Genomic DNA, 23,326 nt, shown 5'->3' with positions numbered 1-23,326 from the left:
AAGAAATATTTTTGCTATTATAATTTTTTTGTTGTTGAAAATATTAAATAATGCTTAATTCGATGGTAATATCGGTAGTTCAAGAAATTTATTTTTCTTCGAGTTATATCGAATTCGTTAGTATGGACTTTAGGGGCTTTTTTCGTAATGTTCCTGTAAAAATTAAATAATTTTTTAAAAATTATAATTTACGATGCTTTATTTTCATAAAAAAGCAAAAGTAAATTCATTCATTTTTTTTTTTTTTTACTACAGAAAACCATAACTTTAATAAAGGTATTTTTTTTTAAATAAAATAATACAATTCCACTAAAAATAATGGGTTCATTATATTCTGTGATCATTATTTTATAAATACTGAAAATTTCATTAAAATTGGTTAATTTCCTGATATTTGAATTTTTAAGGGTCAAAATGTTTATCCATTTTGAGCATCAGCATTCATTTTGCCTGTATCTATTATTTACTTACTTGTCTCCCCATATGGGAGCAAAGTTAGACACACAGTCGGTTTTTAACAGCGGAGAATTCAGCTCTCCCAGAAGAGGCACTTGACTGGTTACAACTATAACCTGGATAGTTCCATGGAACTATGAAGATACCTCTGACAATAAAGTCATCCAAAAAAAGAATTTGTACTTACTTCCCCCACAAACACAAGGTCAGTTCTTAATCTTTCCTAAGACAAAAATAAAAATTGCTTGAATCTATAGGAATGTGAAAGTGTATCTGAACAGATCCTGCACTTTTGCTCTTATCCAAATGACCAAGTTAATCCTTGGGAGGATGACCTGAGACTCTGCCAAATAACATTACTGCATAAAGTTTGTAGTAGAAAGAAAATTCTTTTTTTGATTATTCTAATCTGTTTAAAATATTTCTCTTTGTAGACTTTTATGGAAGAATTTCCAAACTTGAAATTTTTGGTACTGGTGCTCAAGCAGTTCCTTTTACAGCGAGATCTCAATGAAGTATTTACTGGTGGAATCAGTTCATACTGCCTTATTCTTCTCACAGTTAGCTTTTTACAGGTAAGCTAAATTTCATTTTTTTTTTTAATACAGTTTTTATGCAAGAAAAGTAAATTTTTAAAAATCTAGTTTTACCTGGCAATGTTAAAATTTTTGAAATAACCAACATATCATTTTGTCTTGTGTGTATATAATATATAAGCAAGTTCAAATATTGCTAAAATGAACTTAAAACCAATACTATTTTTTTAAAGTATTTAATAAAAAGTAAAGCTTTATAAATAAACTTGATATAAAGATTAAAACGGTCTATGCAAATCCGCTCACGTTTTGTGCTAAGGATACATCAACAGGCCTGTTAATAGCAATTATCTAATTTTTTAGGCTATGGACTATCTACACATTTCACAAATATGAACATATTTTATATTAAACAGCCTTAAAAATAAGATATAATGAATTAACAAAACCTTAATATGATCTGGTTTAAACCACCTTATAATAATAAAGTGAATACAGATTCTTAAAAGGTTGATGAGGCCATTAAACACCAAAAAGTATTCTTTAGGATAATGATAAATTTTTTTTTTTAAATCAATAAACTATCTAAAAAATAATTAATAAGACTAATATTAAAGTTCATAATATAAATATATAAATAAAATATATAAAAAAGTTTCTAAAAAAAGAAATATTTTCAGTGCTTAGTGATATTTTCTTTAAAAAAGTTACAATTAGCATTTTAGCTTGTTTTTTAAATTTTAAGCAAATGCTTGAGTAAATTTTAACACTTCGACAATTAGACATGCCATGAAACTGCAATAAAGTGTTATACTAAGTTTTTTCAATCTCCAATTATCTTTTTAGCTTCATCCCACTCTGAACTCCAAATCTAACCACTCAAATAATTTGGGAGTGCTGTTGATTGAATTCTTTGAATTGTACGGTCGTAATTTTAATTATTTAAAAACTGGAATCCGAATTAAGGACGGTGGTTCCTATGTGCCCAAAGAAGAAATCCAGAAAGGAATGGAGAATGGTTACCGTCCATCTTTGTTGTGTATTGAAGACCCGTTGACGCCAGGTAAGAGACCTCAAATTTTTCCCGTTTTTTAAATTTGTTTAATAAAAATTCGGTTGTCTAGAATTCTACCTTAAAAATCAATCTCTAATGTACCCATCACAGTATGAAAATGTTATATTCCAAAAATCACAAATTAATTTAGAAGTTTTTTTTTATATTGAATAATAATTTCTTCAATTTTTAACAATTTTAATATATTGTATGCGATACGAGGCTGATTTTGATCTTGGTAGTTTGAATTGAGTTGTTTTCCGTTATTGAAAACATGGTGGATTAAAACACAAACTTTCACTTATGCATAAATTTCAATTTTTTTTAATAAGAAAATACTCACTTGATGGATTTACATAATTTTTTTTTTTTTTTTTTTTTTTTTTTTGAATGAGTTTTCGGTCATCATAAACATTTTTTGTATTTTTGTTTTTTTAATTAGATTGAATTCCGGACAAGTAACTAAAATTCTATCTAAAAAACTCTTTCAGGATCAAATTGTTTTTCTGAGTAGTTAATTTTTTATTTACAAGTTGTAACATGTTACAACTTGCTGCATATATAACTTGCAACGTAATAACCGCTTTCACGTGTTTAAGAGATAATTGTTAGATGCTGCTTTATTTGAGGTTTGCTTAAGAACAAGTGGAGCATGAAACCTAATGTTATGTTTACATTTCTGAAACGAGTCATAACTTTAAGAATTGTAACTATAACACGAAAACCCCCAGGAGTGTTCGCTGGTATAAAAGTTTGGTTTTAGGCAGTTCTGATTACAGAACGCCTAAGAAAGTTCAGCAGCTATTTTGGTCACTCAGAACAATTCTTATAATATAATAGCTTGGCGTTGATCGTTTACATGACAGGATTTGATTTTTTTTTTTTTTTTTTTTTTTTTTTTTTTTTAACAGTGATCACCACTTATCAAGGCCCGGAAGCCACTCAGGGATAGGGTTATTGCAAGTACATTACGTTTGTGTGGAGATTTGATGAAGTGTTTACTTAAGGGGGCGGTTCATTAGGAATTTGTTAACGTTGGACTTGAAGACATCCAAGTTGTAGTCGGTGGGAAGCAGGCAAACGGAACAGTTCCACAGGCGTGCAGTTCTAAGAAAGAAGCTTTGTTCATGGAATCCACGTTTTGATTTAGGCACAGATATAGAGTGGGGGAAATTTTTCACAGTGGATTCAGCTAGACGGGTGTTTTTTGTGAAAGATTGGCGAGGGGGGACCAGAGATCGGAGTTCAGACGAGCACCTGCCAGGGAAATAACGATAAAACAAAGATAGGCTCACAACGTCTCTTCTGTGGGGGAGAGGTTGCAGGGTAGAGAAAAGGGCATCCCCCCACTAAGCTACGAAGTCTATTTTGTACTCTGTCAAAGCAGGATAGGCTGTTTTTAGCAGCTCCTGCCCAGATATGGCAACAGTATTCCATCCTTGGACGTACTTGGCTTTTATATAGATAGAGAATTGCATCAGTAGTGAGATATCTTTTGGAGCGATAGAAGGATCCCACCATCTTTCCAGCGACCTTGGCAACAGACTTGATGTACGTGTTCCATTTCAGATCAGGAGTAAAGGTCAAACCCAGAAGCTTGTCAAAACACTGGGCCTCACCCAGACGAGAGCCATCCATCACAATTGATGCCAGATGGGGATCAGTGTTGATGATGTAAGGATAGGAGTTTGGTTTTGGATGCATTAAAGGTAACCAGCCACGTCTTCCTCCACTGAACCACGCGCTCGAGATCAGAGGAGAGAGAATCAGAACTTTGTCATTTACATCCTTTGATGTGTTGCCGTAGATGGTCGTGTCATCAGCATAGATGTCAACGAATGATTTAAGTATGTGTTTAGGGAGGTCATTGATGTAGATCAGGAAGAGAGTTGGGCCCAGGATTGACCCCCGAGGGACTCCAGCATTTATATTGCAGGCCTCCAATTTTTGTCCATCTACCACTACTCTTATGAGCCTATCGGAGAGAAATGATTTAATAATTGAGAAAACATTTCCAGTTATACCGTAGCTGGAAATCTTGTGAAGTAGACCCTTATGCCATACCTTGTCGAAGGCCTTTGATATGTCAAGAGCAATTGCCCTAGAAAGGAAGCCTTTGTAAAGAGATTCACTATTCCTGTGGGATATAACCGTCAGCACATCTGCAGTAGATCTTGCAGAGCTGAAACCATATTGTGTATCACTAAGAAGGTTGTTCCTGCTGAGGTGGTAGACTATTTCTCTATTTAATATGGATTCCAGCAACTTACTCATAACACACAGGAGACTTATTGGTCTGTACTGAGAGGAAGATGACTTATCACCTGAATTCTTAAATACAGGGCAAACTGATGAGGTCTTCCAGGGAGTCGGAAAGCACTTCTCCTTAAGGCAGCGCTTAAATAGTTTCGTAAGTATGGGAGCAAGTTCTGGTTGAAGCTTTTTTAACACTATAATTGGAATGCCATCAGGGCCAGTTGCTTTACTGGAATCTAGGTTCTTGATTAGCTTGGCGAACTCATGCACGGATATTTGTATGTTACCTAGCTTGTTCTGTGTTATAGTAGGAATATAGGATAGAATTAGATGCAAAGTTCTTTGCAAATAGTTTGGCCTTGTCTGACGCTGACGTGATGACCTCTGGTCCATTGATAATGGTTGGGATAGAACGCACACTTCTGTTCAGGATCCTATTTGTTATTTGCCAAAATTGGTGGGAACCAAGCCGCTGATCAGCTACCTTGGATTTAACAGACTGGGCATATAGCTCTCTAGCATTTTTTATTACTCTTTTACAGTGGTTGCTGGCAGTTCTGAAAGCAGCTTTAGTCTCAGTGCATCTATTACGTTGGTAGCTATGGAAAAAGTGATTTCTGTGCGCGATAGCAGCAACACATTCTGGGGAGAACCATGGCTGGCTGTTAGGGTTTTTTTTTTTAAATTTAGATGGTATGAATTAGTCTATGCCTACAATTAACCATTCGGTCAGATCTGATACTATAGAGGACACTTCCTTTTTAAACATGGAGTGCAGAGGTAAATCAGATATGAATGTACGGAAGCTATCCCAGTCAGCCATAGAGTATCGGTATACAGTACGGTGGAGGGGTACGTCTGAGGACTTCTTACATTTCGTTTTTATCTTAACTGATACGACGGAGTGGTCGGAGGATCCTAGAGGAGAATGAACGGAACATGAACATAGCTCAGGGCAAGTTGAGAGAAAAAGGTCTAGGAGGCTTGCATACTGACCGGGTGTATCGGGCACACGGGTGGGTTTGCAACAATCTGAGTGAGGTCATAAGCAATGGCAAAATCATGACAAAACCTCCCCTCATCATCTGTCTTATTTGAATGGGTCAGCCATTCCATGTTATGGACGTTGAAGTCACCACATATGTGGATGTTAGCCGAGGGATGTGCAGACAGTATGTGGTCTATTTTCTCAGATATGCTCTTAAAGATATTAACTCCACTATTGTGGGGCCTATCGAGGGCAAATATAAATGCAGTGGTGTTAGCAAATGCAACCCTGAAGCACATATAGGGTAAATTAGGATCTTCTCTAGAGATATCCCTGCCACACGGGAAACCATCCTTAATGTAGGCACATATTCCATGCCCATGGCGATCTTCGGGGTCAGATTTAGCTGTTAAGTTAGAGTATCTGTTAATTATAAACTCATCTAGAGAAGTGGTCGGCCCTATTCCAGTTTCACTTAGAAATATGTTCGGTTTCGTCTCCTGTAATTAGGTTTCAACCTCTGGAAGGTTGGAACGTAGACCCCTGATGTTGAAGAAGACCTGGTAGAAGGGGTCTATGTTGGAAGATGGGGTTCTAAGTTTAATCGAGTTTTTATTCTGGAGATATTTCATATTTGAGGTTTTGGGATTTGTGGAATAGGCCGGCATTCTTGGTTAGAGCAGTACAGAGAGGGAAAGTAAGAGAGAAAAAGACGGGAAATTTTTTTTTTTTTTGTAGCACACGAAAAGGTAAAGCCGTAACAATTACCCACTAGTATGGCATCAAGAGGCCCCACCAGAGACTACTGCATGGTCCAGATCCACTCACCAAATGGCAATACAGCAGTCCCAGTACTTTGCGCCTGCTGATAGGACAGCCTCCTTAGTGGTTAATCCAAGGTTCGGGTCCCTGACTATCAGGCGGATAACGTCAGCCCAGACAAAACGTTTACCTCCAGCACCCTTACTAGTGACATGGCCACAGAGACAGAAAAATTTCCGACATCTCAGACTACTGGTCACCAAGTACTACCGACCTTTAAGCAGCTTTTTCTTCACCCTTTGTCAGAAAAATCACGTATTGAATGAGGACTGAGGGACAAAAAAGGAGAAGCGAGAGTTACTGAAGCTGCCGATAACACATCCACTGTATTATCTACTCTCCATTTAAAAAGAAAAAAAAAGGGGGGGGGTACAAGTGACTTATTTATATCTAAGTAGTAAGTCCGGTGCTAAGTTAACAATTCAGGACATTTTTGATGATAATCTCCCATATTGTTGGGTGGAAGTTTGTCGTTATCTATCGAGTTTGAATCATTGGGGTTTCACCTTAATTAAAATCCAATAATTAACTTTTGTTTATTTGTAAAGTCGGCTTAATATTAATTTACATTTGAGTTTAGATAATTATTTAAGGTTTTACTTTAGGAGGTTCGTTTTCATAGGTAACTTTTTCTTTGCTAATGACACTGTATTATATTTCGAATGTAATTGCAAATAAGGCTAACTATATTAGATGGTTTGATTGGCTAGCCAGGAAGCAAGCATTTTCAATATAGGCAAGCTTGCAGTAATAGTATATATTAAGTATACTACTTAAAGTCCTAAGTTTATCTACTCTAATAGAGAATAATTCCCGGCATTTTTTTTTTTATGAGGAATTCTAGTTATTTTGTTTGAATAAAAAATCTGCAAATCCAGGAAGGTAGGTGCAGCCACATGATTTTTTTTTTTTTTTTATCTACGGGCCAAAGCCCTTTCCCGGCATTGAAGTTGGCACTTCTCTTCTGACAGCTGTCTCCTGAAAAATAACTTGAGTTGACCATCCAGTCCAGTCCAGTAGCAATGTTAAAAAAAAAAAAAAAAACCTTGCAAAAGCAATAAGTAAAAACTCCAGTCTTTTTTTCAAAAGATTATATTAACAGTAAACTATATTACTACAGAATTCTAATACAGCTGGAGCAAAGATAAATATAGAGATAGTTGAAATCAAATCAAATAAGTTCAATATGTGTTGCATCATTTGCAAACAATAGCGTTTTCACCAAGGAAACAGTCACTCATAGTTCCAGAATACACTTTTTCGTAACAAACACTGAATTAGTCAACAGTTAGTTTGAGAATCTGTCGGCCATGATCTTGTGCTTTATTCCCCTGTAGTTTTATTTTTATTGACTCTAGATTTTGTATATATTATAGACAAATTAAAATATCATATTTAAGTGTATTTTATGACTGGGCAAAGGTCATAAAAAAAAACTTAGATCCCAGAAAATCACGTAAAGTAGTAGTCTTATCACTTATCTGGATAGGACATTCATACATAATTCGCTCGTTCATACTAAAAAGTGAAGAACCTCCCAAATGTATAGCATGTCACGAACCTTATATGGTGAACACTTTACTTGACTGCAATGACCTTGTACAAATTCTTTAACATTACTACAAGGCCACAAACTTAAAACAACTCTGAAAAAGAAAACCCTGAAACTATTCTAAACTTTCTAAAAAAAAAAAAAAAAAAATCCACACCATAAAATATAAATGCCATCAAATAACAAACTATACCAAAATATTACTCATATATACCCAGCAAAAATCAACTCCAAAAGTATCTAAAAATTTAAATTTTTTATACAATATTAAATGACTCAAAGAAGGTCGATATGCTGGTTAAATAAATACACAAATCTTACACTTTTCAGAAACATAACTGAAAAAAAAAAAACACATTAGGAATAACTCCACTAAATACAATTATCCATGAGTAACTTATTTTGTCTTTCATAAGATTTGTTTTTTATAGTTTTGTTTTTTCTCAACTTTTTCACTAGATCATTTTTTTTTTTTTAAATTACATGAAAGTACAAATTGTATATCTTTGACCCATCCACATTTTCATAATAGCTTTCCTAATCATAATGATTTTTTTTTTTTTTTAGATACATGCTCATATTACATTCCTTTTTTTTATATAAAATTTATCACCCACTATTTATTTTTTTTAATTCCTTCTTTGAGCATCTTTTTTATGCTGTTGAACTGTACTAGATTTTTTCTGAGGTGGGTGATTGTGTGCTGGTCAAAATGCATACTTTTTGTGATTTGAAAGTTATATATATTTTTGCCAATAATTGTGTTCAGAACATTGTTAGATGAAAGTACAAAATATACAGGTAGAAGAGTAACAGTCACTTATTTTGCATTTGGTAACATTTTTTAAGTGGGTAAGATACTCAAACTTGACCTTTAAGGGAGTATTACGATTTGCATCTTGCATTACTTTTTATCAGTTGTGTTCATTAAATTGTTAGATGAAAGCACAAAATAGTTAATTATGCTCCCACCCTCCCCATGTTCAGAATGTTTTTAAATGTTATTTTAACATGGTATTTACCTTCCCACAAGAACAAATTATGACACAAGGTTTGCTCTGGGTCGGAACAAAAAAAAATCTTGATTTTAGTATACAAGAGTTTTTGCTTCATTTTCCTAGAACACAATAGATAAAGTGCAGTATCAGAACAGATATTACACTGTTCCTAGAAAAAAGAATTTTCCTGATAAATATCACATTTTTACGGGTACTGTCTCCATGTAAAACAAAAATACATTAGTTTGAGCATTTTCCAATACTGCTTCATTAACATTTTGTATTTCCATTGTATGTGTGGATTAGAGGGTACAGAACATTATTTTCTTTGTGATGCTCACACCTGTATTTCATTTAATGAAATCTGAACAAAATATTTTACTCTTTCTCAGAATTTTAACATTGTTTATGCTGGAGTAATATTTATTGTATCTTAAACAATTCCTATAAAGTTTCATAAAATATGCACAAAATGTCACAGATTCTATGGCAAGCAATGAAAATCCCTACTGATCACTTAATAAAAAGAATACAATTTCATTAATTTACGAAACTGAAATAAGAATTAGCATGGAAATAAAGCTCATAATTTTTATTTATAGGTATTTACATATAAGCTAAATTAATTTTAAGCATATATTCATTAAAAAATGATACGCAATATTTATAGTAAGCATTTTTTAATTCCCTGGGCTATGGAACCTGCTAGTGTGTGTGTGTATATATATATATATATATATATATATATATACACACGCACAGTATTTCAAAAGGCTGTATTGTATTTATTTAAATAACTGCCATTTTCATTATATAGTTCTGATAAATGAAAACTAATTCATTTACAAATATAATGATCCATTTAATTATAAATTGCAGCTAATTAAAACAAGATTTTTTTTCAAATATAGCTCAATCCTAGAACTAAAGTATGTTTTAGCATGTATTGTTATTAAAGCAAATAGAAAAGAAGTTGAACTTTTATTTACTATCATTAATAAGAACTAATTTTTTTTCCTTTTCTAATTGCCTTTCACCTCAAACAAGGCTCAGTGCCACTTTGATGTAGGGGGCTACTATCGGGGACATAATTGTAGGGATACAATGTAGGGAGTTGAGCAGCAAGATGTCTGGTTACGTTACACTTTAACTTTTGCATGTCAGTACAGTTGAAAGCAGGAACCCGGGAGGGAATTCCAAAGTCTAGCAGTTCTGGGGAAGAAACTATTAGAGTAGATGGGTTTCTGGCATCTGAGGATCTCTGTAGGGGTGGGATTTGCTGTTTGTCAAGGGTATTTAGGTTTCATCGGTGGGAGGGGCTGAATTCTAGCTGGCAGTTCGTGACCTTTCAGGTTGGCGACTCTCCTTTGAACCCTGCCCAGGAGTGAGAGATGAGTATCAGATGCACCGGCTCAAATGTGGAAACAATACTCCATACATTAGCGAATAGTAGTCTTGTAGAGGTATAGGATACATTCAGGTGTAAGTAACTTTCTAGCTTGGTAGAGAGCCCACCTATCTCACAGCAGCCATGGCAATGCCCTCGATGTATCTGTACCAGCTCATTTTCCCTGTGAACAATAAGCCGAGGAGTTTGAATGAAGTACTTTCAGGTAATGTCTCATTGGCCATAGTTATCGGTGGTTGAGGAGGTTTCTTATAATTATTAAAGGAAGGAAGCTTAGTCTTGGCAGCATTGAATCTTACCATCCATTTTTGTCCCGATTCCACTACAGACTAGAGGTTTTCCTCTAGAGTTTCCGCCATTGCCTTAGATATGTGTCCATTTGTTTTCTCCTCATGCCTGCCATAGAGCGTGGTGTTATCCGCAAATATACCCATCTCAGAGATAATTTTATCAGGAAGGTCGTTTATGAATATCAGGAATAATAAAAGTCCAAGGATTGACTACTGAGGGATACTTGCATTTATGACATTGTTTTGATGTACGTCCATCAAGGACAACCTGGATTCTTCTCTTACTTAGAAACGATTTAATTATGTTAAGTATTCGTCCAGTAATTCCATATGATCTGATTTTCCTCACGAAGACCCTCCTTCCATGACCTGTCAAAAGCCTTAGATATGTCTACGGCTACTGCTCTACCTTCCCCTGCTTTATACAGTGCATGGTATATCTGTTCAAAGATAAGTTGGCTATCTGCAGTAGAATGGGCTTGCCCAAATCCATATTTTTGGTCAAACAAAAATTTAGCAACTGTAAGGTGGTGGATTCGAGTTTGATTAATTATGGATTGAAATATTTTGGCGAAAAAAGGGAAGCTAATGGGGCAATAATTTAATGGGTCAATTCTTTCACCAGAATTCTTGTAAACTGGTATAACAGAAGCAGTTTTCTAGCAGTCAGGAAAGCAACATTCATTAAGGCATTTGTTAAAGAGTTTAGAGAATTGAAGCAACCTCAGTGGAGCATTTCTTTAACAGTACAGCCAGGATGAGATCAGGTCTATATGCTTTTGAAGTGTCTAGGTTTTTTTATATCATGCACTTGAGAAAGGGTGATTTTCAGATCATCTAATATGATTTCTGTTCGCAAAGGAAAATATAACCTTGTTTTTAAATATATTGAATCAAACTTGAAATAACTGATCACATGAGAGTATTTGTATTTTGTTTTGACATAAGTGTTAATGTGTTGTGATATTTATTTTTCTTCTCAGGAAATGACATTGGCCGCAGTTCCTACGGTGCTATGCAGGTGAAACAAGCCTTTGAATATGCCCTCCTTATGCTCGAGCATACGATGTCTCCGCAATATTCGCACCTTTTGCAAGGTAATCAAAGGTAAGTTCCACAAGCCATTCACTATTTTGTGTTTCTATTGGAGAAAATGATGAATATAACAGTAATTCTAATCAGAAGATGCCTTTATAGTTGCGAATCATTTTAAAAATTGTGTCCATAAAATCTGTTTGATTCAGCATTACAACTTGTCTTATCTCTCGATTTAGTAAGTCTAAAGATTTTTACCAGCTTTTAGCACCATTGCATTTTGAAAGTGCATTCAACGACAAACATCATTGATGCAGCAAGTTTGAACAGATCCAAGGTTTGTTATGCTGAAGAACTGGCTAATTCGTACATGCCTGAAGTCAGTTTATCAAGAAGCTGACCGAATGTTGTGGCCAGAAAAAGAGCTAAAATGATCAGCTAAGGATCTGGTTAAACACTAAATAAAATTTGATCAGAGTTCATGTCCAGGTTATGTATTTATAGTGTCACTCATTGCAATTGTGATTGATTAAACATTGCAAGTATTTGTTTTCTTTTTTGTTTTTTTGTTAGTTTGAAGAGATCAAGGGGCTCCTTCCTGGGGCTAACACTTGATTCTATTACAGTTTAAATTTATATCCGAGGGCTCTTTTAAAAATAGCCACTGTTCCCTTTATGGCTGCTATCTGTATTTCCTTACAGCTTGGTTTTCCAGGGATTGCTTCTAAGTATTTTTGAAGGTTCTATTTTATTAGGCCAGTTGCTCCTGTCACAACTGGTATAATGTTTATTTCATTCAGAGACCATGTTGTTTTTAGATCATTTTTTAGGTCCTGATATTTTATCTTTTCCCCGTTCTGCTCTATTAAGACCAAAGTCGTTTGGAACTGTGACGTTGATAATGAGTGCAGTCCTTTCGGGCTTGTTCCATATTACTATATCTGTCTTGATGGCTTTGTCTTTTATGTATCTGCCTACCTGTATGTCTTTGTCGTAGAACACTTTCACTTTTCCATTTGATGTTATCGGTGGTGGTTCATGTTCCCAGATGTTCGACGACCTATCTAGTTGCATCTCTCCACAAATCTTCCAATGTAAGTACCTACATACTTTGTTGTGGCAACCATCGACTAGAAGGGTCTTGCATCCAGACATTAGGTGGCTTGGGCTTTCAACAGCTGAGTGACAGAATCTGCAATGTGTTGTTTTTTTGTTTTTTTTTGTAGACTAGCCATTTTCTTAAATCCATTTGTAAGTAAGCCTTGGTCTTGTGCAGCTATAATTAATCGTTCTTCAACAAATGGAAATTTGTCACTTTTAAGCCATTGTAGTGAAGCCTCCTTGTCAATGTAGTTTTGATTCAGTTCTTCCATGAACCTGCCTGCTCTGTTGTTGCCATCCTTCTAGTCTTGTGTTCAGTTCCCTTTTTGTATACTCCTTTCTCTTTCGGGCGATTAGGGTTGCTGGGTTGTCATATTCTTCTATTGTGTTGTCCAGTGTGTTACCACTGAAATTTTCGCCAAGCTTTGTAGTTGACATTTGCTGGGGCAAACATTTGGTGTGATGTTCATTCACCATTTTTATTTTGGGGTCAGAAGAACATTTGATATATTGGCCTATGCTTACCACTGAAGCTCGGTATGTATGGTTTATTTCAGTGAGACCTAAACCACCATCTCCGTGGTAAGTACAGCCTGTCCATGCACTGAGGTTTGTAAATGACTTTATGAAAGGCCAGCATTTTCGAGTTTTTACGTTAAGGCTATTGATGCAGTTTTGTGGCCAATTGATTATGCCAAATCCATAAGAGACAACGGGTATTGCCAATTGATTGATGGCAGTAATTTTGTTTTTTAGTGATAGTTCTGATGAGAGAATTTTTTTAAGTCGCTTGAAATATTTTCCCTGCACTTTTTCTCATCTTTCCATGTTCAAGTGTCTCATTCTCTTCTACTCCCAGGTATTTATAGACAGCATCTTCAAGGTCTTCAATAGAGCCATTGTCAAGATTAAGATGTTCTGATGCTGTCTTTCTTTTCTTTATGATGCACTTAGTGCATTTGTCGAATCCAAACTCCATGCAGATGTCCTCTGTATAAATTTTAACAATGCCTATCAGAGAGACAAGTTATTTCTTGGATTCCGCATAGTTTCAAGTCGTCCATAAAGAGTAGATGGTTTACTCTTTTATTTTCTTTCTTTCTGCCCATGCTGAGATTGTATCCAGCATTGGATCGCTTAAGTAGCTTACTTAGTGGATCCATTGTGAGGCAGAAAAGGAGCGGTGAGAGGCTGTCTCCCTGGAATATTCCTCGCTTGATCTTTGGAGTCTGTATCCTTCCTTCCGTGTGCTGTAATGTAATTGATGTGCACCATCTGACCATTTGCACATTGTACAGCTCCAAACAGTGAAGTATCCAGGAATGAGGTATACTGTCAAAGGCCTTTTTGTAATCAATCCAGGCCATTGACAGATTTCTTTGTCTTCTTCCAGTATGGAATAATAAAAAGTATAGTAAATATGACATTAGACAAAAATGTCACAACCTCAAAGCATGTCAGATGTTTTGCGTGTCAGGTAATCATTTGCTAGATGGGAGTGAGGTGCTCATAATGGAACTGATTTGCATGCGTGAGCAAGTAATTTGCATCGATAGACACCAAGCAACTTTACAAAGACTGAATAAATGCAGATAGTGTAATCATTTAAGAGAGAACATTGGTTTTGGTAATTTTGTCTGTTGCTGTGGTGTTGTACAAGCCGTCGAGTTTCTCTTGTGTGGATTATCATTCTGAACTCATTATGGCACAAGATTTATAAACCTGTAAGCATGAAGTATGCATCTCTTCTGGACAGCCCATACAAAACTCATTGGACAACTCTTCTAAGATACAAATGAAAAACACTGTAGATCCCTGATGCATTTCCCGTTTAACATAGCTGTAATTAAGTGTGCTTTTAATTCAAAAACATCTTTGAGCATTTCTCTATATTGCTTGAGATACTTTCGCCAACCACTTGCTATCCACTAATTTATTCAACACTTATTGGACAGCTCTTGGTACTCTATTAAAAGCTTTCTCCAAATCCACAAAAGCAAAATACAGGTTCTTATCAAGATACTTCTAACAATTTTACAAGGTAGGTCTCTTAAATATTTCAGTGGTGTCCCTTGCATCAAGAAGCAAATCGTCAGCTTTATAAAGAATTTGTGTACCACCTCATCATAGTAAAATGGGTTTCTTTTTCCATGTGTTAATTTTGCTACTCTAATTTTATTTTTTATTCAGTATTCTCGGGCGGATAATACGTGTGACAAATGAAGTTGTGGAGTATCGGAAATGGATAAAAGATACATATGGCAAATCCTCACTTCCCCTGAGTGTTGTGAGTCACCAAGGGATCAAACATGATCGGCCAACAGAAGTCCTTGGACAATCCCAGTGTGAAAACAGGTAAGATACAAGTTCTAAAATACTGTCATTATTCTAATATATATTAGGTCATCTCATAAGTCCTGTTCAAAATTTGATTTGAGATTGTTTTCAGACAATTCATGAGGCGCCCATTTTCCAAGTTTTTAAAGATGACAATGAATCGTTGCATGGTTTGAACTCAGTTTTATTGCCAATTGCTCAACTGATAAAGCAGCATTTTCTTCAAGGGCTGCTTCAAAAAACTTATCAAACTCAAATGGACGCCCAGTTTGAAATCTCCACTTCTGAATTTTGCAAACCATCTTCTGCAAGTTCTTTGATTCACACATTGCTTTCCATAAACTGGATGACTATTTCTAGCTGTTTTGGCTGCTGAGTTTCCTTTCTTGAACTCATAAAGCATTATATATACTTCAAATGATTCTTAGACACTTCCATGTTAGTAGGGTTGTAATCAAGAAAATTTAAATTTTATTCTGTAAAAAAAAAACTAATCAGTTAAAATTCATCTAAACATAAAAATGTAAAAAATTACACAATATTTTTTAAGTTTCGTTCAATTTAAAAACAAAGGTTAAAATTTGGGCAGAACTTATGGGATAACCTGATATTAAAATAGAAATATTAATAGCTAAAGATTAACCCTATTCTGAAAACATGATCAATATTCAAAATAGAGTATTAATATATGAGAAAATTATACTTTTTCGAACTTTGCAATTTTCAATTTTTTGCACTAAACAGCAATGTTATAGCAAGTTAGCAAAACTTTTTTGATTATTTTCCTCTGAAAAAAAAAGGCCATTTTTGTAAATTCCATGAAATTACGAAATAATTCACTCTCTTGTATTCCTTGTTTATGAACAATAAATTTTGTAATTGGTAATTTGAATAATTTAATCGCTTTCATGTATATGTGGGCGTGCATATGTATAAATGAGATCACAATAGAAACAAAAGTCTAATTGATTGAATAGTCTCTTGGAAATTTCAAGTTTTGAAGAAACTTCACTGTCTTTTCAAGTGGGTGATAAAGTTGAATATCCTATCCCAACAGTGCTCAGTTTTTAATTGGAGCTTTATTTGTTGACAATTTCATCTTCACAACCTAGTCTTTTAGACAATAACTTGTCTCTGAAGAAACCAATATACTAAAGCGTCAATAAAAATACAAACAAAGTCCATGATAACCAACAAAAATTCAGCTAATTTTAACAAATTGTGCCATTGTGTAAAAGCAGTTAAATTCTACTGGCTTCTTCCATCCAATTTCACATACTCAATTTGATGCCTGTTCAATCTTTTTGGCAGCATTTTCAACCTGAATGTTGAGAAATTTATAGGAACATTAAATTATAGCAGATTTCTTGACTAGTTTAATCTTCTGTAGTAGAGATTAACTACAGATTGAATTGCTTACTACCTACCACCTTATCAAATGTAGAGACAACCTCAATATGTGTTTTTGCTGTAAGGGAGAATCGATGATTGTCTTGAAAGTGCAAAGTCATCTTGCAAACCAGAGAAATTCTAGAAATAGTTGGTGCAATGAATGGAGTTGAGTAAGGTTATTCAAATGATTTGTTTTACTACTAGAATATATTTTTGGCTCAATAAGAGTAAATCTATTTTCTCAGTGTTGTGTGCACTATGGAGACAGTCACAACAGTGACACTAACCACTTGATTAATGAAGAATTTATTTCATATGTACTTTTCTTCAATATGAAAACTGAAAATAAACAAAGTTGTTCTAAAGTGTAACATATACATTTATATAATTGTTAATACTTATTTGAAAAATATAATAGTTAGAAAAATATTGAACAACATGTACATTTATATAATTGTTAATACTTATTTGAAAAATATAATAGTTAGAAAAATATTGAACAACATGTACATTTATATAATTGTTAATACTTATTTAAAAAATATAATAGTTAGAAAAATATTGAACAACATTTATATAATTGTTAATACTTATTTGAAAAATATAATAGTTAGAAAAATATTGAACAACATGTACATTCATATAATTGTTAATACTTATTTAAAAAATATAATAGTTAGAAAGCCCATTTATGAAATTTAGATTGACAGGAAATTAAGAAAAAAGTGATCTACTTAAGCATGAATGCAACATTCCCACATCTGGCCATCGAATACTCATGATTGTTTACTATGTATGTTCACAATTGGCATATATAGGCACTTAATGTTTTTCAATTCTCATGTTAATTACCAGTGGCCTAAAGATAAAATGCTAATCTATGGAGTCAAGAGTGATTTTGTGACTGGGTTCAAATCTCCTGACCAGCATTAATTATCACTTCCTATATTGATTGAGGGAGCATGTAACGTTACTGTCTGTAGGTATAAAAATATTTAGAAATATGTGTGTGTGTGTGTGTGTGTATATATATATATATATATATATATATATATATATATATATATATATATATATATATATATATATATATATATATATATATATGAGAGAGAGAGAGAAAATTTGAAGTCTAAAATTAGTCTGTTAACCCAGATTTGAATAGGAGTAAAATGTGTGGTCCTCTAAGTAAAATATTTGTTTTACTTAAATTATTTTGACTACTGTTCTCATCTTGGATGCTATTCTCGCGTTTCAGTTGATGTAACCTCAGACATTCTTCCTGTGCAAGGGATAAAAGGGCTAAGTAATAGTCAACTCTAAATGATATTCTTTTGGGATTAAATGTTTAATCTCCAGTACAGGCTATACTATTAGTACAATTATGAATTGCTTTAGACTTCCACCCAGTCAGAACGAGAGCAAGCTGTGGAGTCTCTTTTAAATTCTGTACAGATTCTTGAGTAGTTTGACAAGATGCACTTAAAGGACTGCAGTTATATTGGACAAAACATTGTGATAATAATATCCAAGATAAGAACAGTAGTCTGAATAATACATAAAGATTCGTCGCATTATCTTTTAAAAATTGCAAACATAACAAGACTTTATTTTTTATTCAGAACGTCAAATGTATGTAACACAGATTCTGACTTGAGACACTGTAATACGATCCAAACTGTTGAGAGTGAAGCTTCTGATTCTAGTGGTTCCATCTACTGTAAATCATCCTCAAGCTCTCCATCTGTCAGTTCCAGCTGCAGTATTGCTAGTGATGAGGTGAGTGAAACCTTTTTTTTTTTTTTGTTTTTTTTTTTTTTGTTTTTTTTTTTGTGATTTAAAATGTTCAGTTTTATGCCAGACTAGGCTGCTCTAATATATTTTAGGTGAGGTACACATTTGACTGCAGGTGATGCATGAATGTACCTAATTTATGTACGAGTAATTATCACTCCAGATAAGGTCTTGAACATTGGGTGATAATAAAATGTAATGGTTATAAACTTGAGGCGCTACACAGATGATTGTAAGAATCATTGATGGTCTACCCCAAGGGTACTTATTTGTGTTTCTTCCTTTCGATGAAAGATATGTGTATATAAAATTAAAATAAAACCCATTTCTGACTGAAAATATTGTCGGTTATTTTAATAAACTAACACGTTTTCATCAAATGCAATATTACGTTATGTTCTCGCTCGTGGGCAATCAAGACACCAAATGTATTTTTCTACATGCGTATGTATTTACGTGCTGGTCTTTTATTCTTTACATCGTCACTTCTTTCATCGTTGCCACTTTTCATGAGTGGTTGTGATCATCGTCTTGCCTTTTTAACTTAGGCAAAATATACATTTCATGCATGAATGACACAAGCAAATTTTGCAAACTTGTCTTCAAGGTTTTATTGGAGAAAAGTTATATGCAGACAATCTCTTGATTTGTTCACTTAAAATTACTTTCTATCTATTGAAATGGTTGACACGCAGACATCAAAGTGGCATTGGCCTTAGATCCTTCACAATATTAGGCAGTGTCACATCGGCTTCTAACATGAGCCGGAGTTGAAAAACCTTTATTTCTCTTGCTGAAAACGTGATAAATCCTCCATAGGTTGACTATTCTGTCTGGTGTGTTTGACCATTGATCTCTGCTTCAAATCATGCCATCCGTCTAAGTACAATTTCGTTTGCAGCTACGTCATTCTGGCATGAACTTATGTGACCCTTATCAAAATTCACACTTGCTAATTTAATCGCTACTTATGTAGGACCCCTCATATGTTACATAAACAAGGATGTGTTTGATAAAAATATTCCAAAGAAATACATGTCCTTAACTTTACTTTGTGGGAGGGAGGGGCTTCTATATAGTTTGGATAGTCTTAAAAAATGTTCTGCCTCTTTTTATGTGTCTGGTTTTAAAGAAAGGTATAATCACATCGACACACTGGTTATTGTCAGATCAGTGTAGTGAAATGACATTGAGTCTGGTCAGTATAGAGATGGGTGACTGCATATCCTATTAGCCATACAAGCAGAGTACTATCTGGGCAGGTGCATCTGCCACTAGTCTTTCTCTTTTAAACAGGGTCCAAAAGAAGTCTCTAATCTAGTAGATTCTGCTCTATCTATCCAACCTTTGTCCCATTGCCAGTGTTGCATCCTGTTTACAAATAAAACCTCATCAGTATGCCCTGTATTTAAACATTCACGTGATAAGTGGTCTCCCTCTCAGTACAGACCAATAAGTCGCCTGTGTGTTATGAGGAAGTTTCTGGAATCCATATTGAATAGAGTAGTCAACCACCTCAGCAGAAATAACCTTCTTAGTGACACACAATATGGTTTCTGTTCTGCTAGATCTAAAGCAGATGTGCTAACTGTTATATCTCATAGAATTAGCGAATTTCTCGACAAAGGCTTAATTTCTAGGGCAATTGCTCGTGACATATCAAAGGCCTTCGATAAGGTATGGCCTACTTCACAAGATTTCCAGCTATGGTATAACTGGAAATGTTTTCTCAATCATTAAATCATTTCCCTCTGATAGGCTCATAAGAGTAGTGGTTGATGGGCAGAAATCAGAGGCCCACAGTATTAATGCTGGAGTTCCTCAGGGGTCCATCTTGGGCCCAACTCTCTTCCTGATCTACATCAATGATCTCCCAAAACACATACTTAAATCATTCATTGACATCTATGCTGATGACACGACCATCTATGGCAACACATCAAAGGCCGTAAATGACAATGTTCTCTCTCCTCTAATCTTGAGCATGTGGTACAATGGGGTAAGAGGTGGCTGGTTACCTTTTAATGCATCTAAAACCAAACTCCTATCTTTACATCATAAACGCTCTGATCCCCATCTGGCATCAATTGAAATGGATGGCTCTCGTCTAAGGGAGGCCTCATGCTTTGATAAGCTTCTGGGTTTGACCTTTACTCCTGATCTGAAATGAAACACGTACATCAAGTCTGTTGCCAAGGTAGCTGGGAAAATGGTAGGATCCTTCTACCGCTCCAGAAGATATCTCACTACTGATACAATTCTCTATCTATATAAAAGCGAAGTACGTCCAAGAATGGAGTACTGTTGCCACATCTGGACAGGAGCTACTAAAAACAGCCTATCCTGCCTTGACAGAGTACAAAATAGACTTTGTGGCTTAGTGGAGGATGCCCTTTCTCTTCCCTGCAACCTCTCTCCCAAAGAAGAGATGTTGCAAGCCTGTCGTTGTTTATCATTATTTCTATGCCAAGTGCTCGTCTGAGCTCCAATCTCTGGTCCCCCTTCACCAATCTTTCTCGAAAAACACCCGTCTAGCTTAAACCACTGTCAATAATTTTCCCCACTCTTTATCTCTGCCTAAATCAAAACGTAGATTCCATGAACAAAGCTTCTTTCTTAGAACTGCACACCTGTGGAGCTCTGCCGCTTGCCTGTTTCTCTCCAGACTTCAACTTGGATGTCTTCAAGTCCAACATAAACAAATTCCTGATGAATGCCCCGTTTATCAAATCTCCAATACTAACTATTACTACGATACTATCTTATTGATTACTGTACACACAATAACCCTTATCCCCGAGTGACTTCTGTGCCTTGATAAATGGTGACCTCCATGTAAAAAAAAAAAAAAAAGTTTTAATGGAATGTGCTCTGATGAAATAACACTTGTACCCCCTCGATCTACATACTCCCAACAAGCAGCAAAATCACTGAGGTCCGTGGATGCTGGAAAATCTTCTACTCATAGTTTCTTACTAAAAACTGCTAAACTTTTGAATTCTCTTCCTGTTTCTTGCTTTCCTGACTGTACTAGCATGCAAAAGTTTAAATGTAACATGAACAAATATCTCGCAGCTGAACTCCCCACATGTTCAACTGTAGACATGATCCTAATTAGTCGCCCCTCACATCCAAGTGGTAGTGTGCCTTATTTAGGGTGAAATAGTTTTAAAAACTAAATAAAAACAATTTAAAAAAAGAGACTAATCTGTCCAAGCTGTTTGTTTTTTATATGCACCGACCAGATATTGGTCGGCAATGGTGGATATTTCTCTAGATTTCATGAAGAAAGGTTAATATTAGATCTAATTTTAGATTTTTTTTTTGTGACAGTTTTGATCTATTTGAACAATGAATCTGCATAAATTTCTTAACTGAATGAACCTTCAAACTGTCAAATTTGAGCTTGATACTATCAGATCAGGCTGAAGATACTGGCTTAAAATGCACTAAACATTGATAATTTTTTTTTTTCCTTTCTCTTTGCAAAACTCAATCAATTTTTGCAAAGTCAAAAACATTTTTTTTCTACAAAACAGCTAAACCACCATGAATAAATATTTGGAAATAGTTTTTATACTTAAAGTTCTTTATATATTCAAACTTATTGGATTTGGCATTAAAAAATCTGAAGAGAGGTGATAAGACAAAAACAAAATCAAACCAAATGTGAGTTTTATTTTTTTGTGGAAAAATGGGCTTTGAAAGTTATTTTTAGGCTTTAAAAATTAAATGTTGTGAAACCTCCAAAATAAGAACTGTAGTCTGGATATAAAGTTTAAAAAGTTAATTTTACTAAAGAGCACTTGATTTAATTTTGTTTTTGTTGCATGAAAATTGGCATTTGATATGGATGTTAATCTGCATTTTCTGTTGTGGTCAGTTTGATTTGCTTATACTTTTGATTTTTTATTTGTCAGGACTCTGATTGCAGTGCCGAAGGAGTTGGAGGAATGGGTGGCAAAGCCGTCAAGTCTCATACGGCAATGTCTTCATCATCATCATCGTCATCGTCATCGTTATCATCAGTAACACGGAGTCGGGATCAAAATGTTGCCCCTGGGACTGGGGCTAAGACGCGTGACACAAGTACAAGCAGTGTCTCTTCTACACGATCCCTGCCGATGACAGTGTCGGCAAACACGACCACAATGGGGCACTGTCCCATGATGACCAACAATCTTAACAAAAACCACTCTTCAAATATGTTGAACTCTCATCACCCTAACTACACCAGCCCTCATTATCCGGACATGAATGGGCACCCCAACAAGAACCCCATCATACGACATCCACCATACCGAATGACACAACCAACACATACGGCGCCGCAAGGAAGCAAAGTTTATCGTTCAAATAACACGAAACGAAGGAAAAACCCGATTAAAAGAGACGGTGTTCAAACTGCTGGACATAATGGAAACAGATGACCTCCTGCTCCATCTCCTTTCTGTCGAGGATTTTGGTTCTAACTTTTTCTTCTCTTCTGGATGTTTGCCTGCCCTCGATAGTCCAATGTCCAGTTCCTCTCACCGGTGGGTGCCCCCCTCCTCTCCCTCATCCCTGCTTTGTGTCCCTAACAAAGCGTGTATTCAGTATATAAGAAAGATCCTTCCGAATCGGAAGGAGAATGAAAGAAAAGAAAGAAAAGATCTATTGATTAGTAGGCAATTAATGAGAATCCAGATTTTGAAGAGAAAGAAAACAAGTTGAGATCTCAACATGACTTACAATCACAAAAAAAAAATTTTTCTTATTCTTTTTTTTTTTTTTAAAGAATGCAAAAAAAAAATAAACAAAAATGTCACACATACATATAACACACTCACACACATGGAAAAGTAGAATTTATCAATTTTCTAGTCTTTGTTACAAAAACAAATTAAACAAAAAAAAAAAGAAAAATTTATAAAAGCAAAAATAAAACCAAAAAAATGTGATATATATGAGGGGGGAAAAAAATTTTAATTGTGAAAATGCTGAATCTCAATCTGTGATCCCTTCAACACGACCCCCCCCCCCACTTCCCTTCCCATCCCGGAATCAAGCACTCCAATCCCACCCATCCACCTCCCCCAACCCCCGCTAGTGCTATTCATTATTGTCCACCGTCTCAACTGATATCCATAACATTTGTGGATGGGGGTCATAATTGGAATCTATTTGATATATAAATTCTCAGTTGGATGAAAAGAGGGTCAGCAAGCAAGTATGCTGGTTGAGTCCAGAGAGTTGAAGTAGTTTTCAGATGACATTCCATGAGGGAGAAATCTGTTAACAATTTAAAAAAAAAAAAAAAAAAGTAAA

At 35.0% G+C, this 23,326-nt stretch overlaps 1 protein-coding gene across 2 annotated transcripts in view; it reads left to right on the top strand.

Moving 5' to 3' along the window:
- Nucleotides 1-23,030, top strand: part of LOC145293221 (terminal nucleotidyltransferase 4B-like) — a 165,684-nt gene extending 142,654 nt beyond the window's left edge. For both annotated transcript variants that reach the window (XM_080139775.1, XM_080139767.1), the window contains exons 6-11: nucleotides 891-1,031; nucleotides 1,839-2,055; nucleotides 11,344-11,467; nucleotides 14,687-14,851; nucleotides 17,848-18,004; nucleotides 21,940-23,030. In XM_080139775.1, the coding sequence (XP_079995901.1) occupies nucleotides 891-1,031; nucleotides 1,839-2,055; nucleotides 11,344-11,467; nucleotides 14,687-14,851; nucleotides 17,848-18,004; nucleotides 21,940-22,449 (1,314 nt within the window). In that variant the 3' untranslated portion in view covers nucleotides 22,450-23,030. The remainder of the gene's footprint in view (nucleotides 1-890; nucleotides 1,032-1,838; nucleotides 2,056-11,343; nucleotides 11,468-14,686; nucleotides 14,852-17,847; nucleotides 18,005-21,939) is intronic.
- Nucleotides 23,031-23,326: the final 296 nt, after the last annotated feature.

The sequence above is a fragment of the Euprymna scolopes genome, chromosome 2 (genome assembly GCF_053919585.1).
Source record: "Euprymna scolopes isolate OS-2025 chromosome 2, ASM5391958v1, whole genome shotgun sequence".
NCBI classification, from domain to species: domain Eukaryota; kingdom Metazoa; phylum Mollusca; class Cephalopoda; order Sepiida; family Sepiolidae; genus Euprymna; species Euprymna scolopes.
The sequence above is the reverse complement of the archived record's forward strand: the minus strand, read 5'-3'. Positions and strand labels throughout refer to the sequence as shown.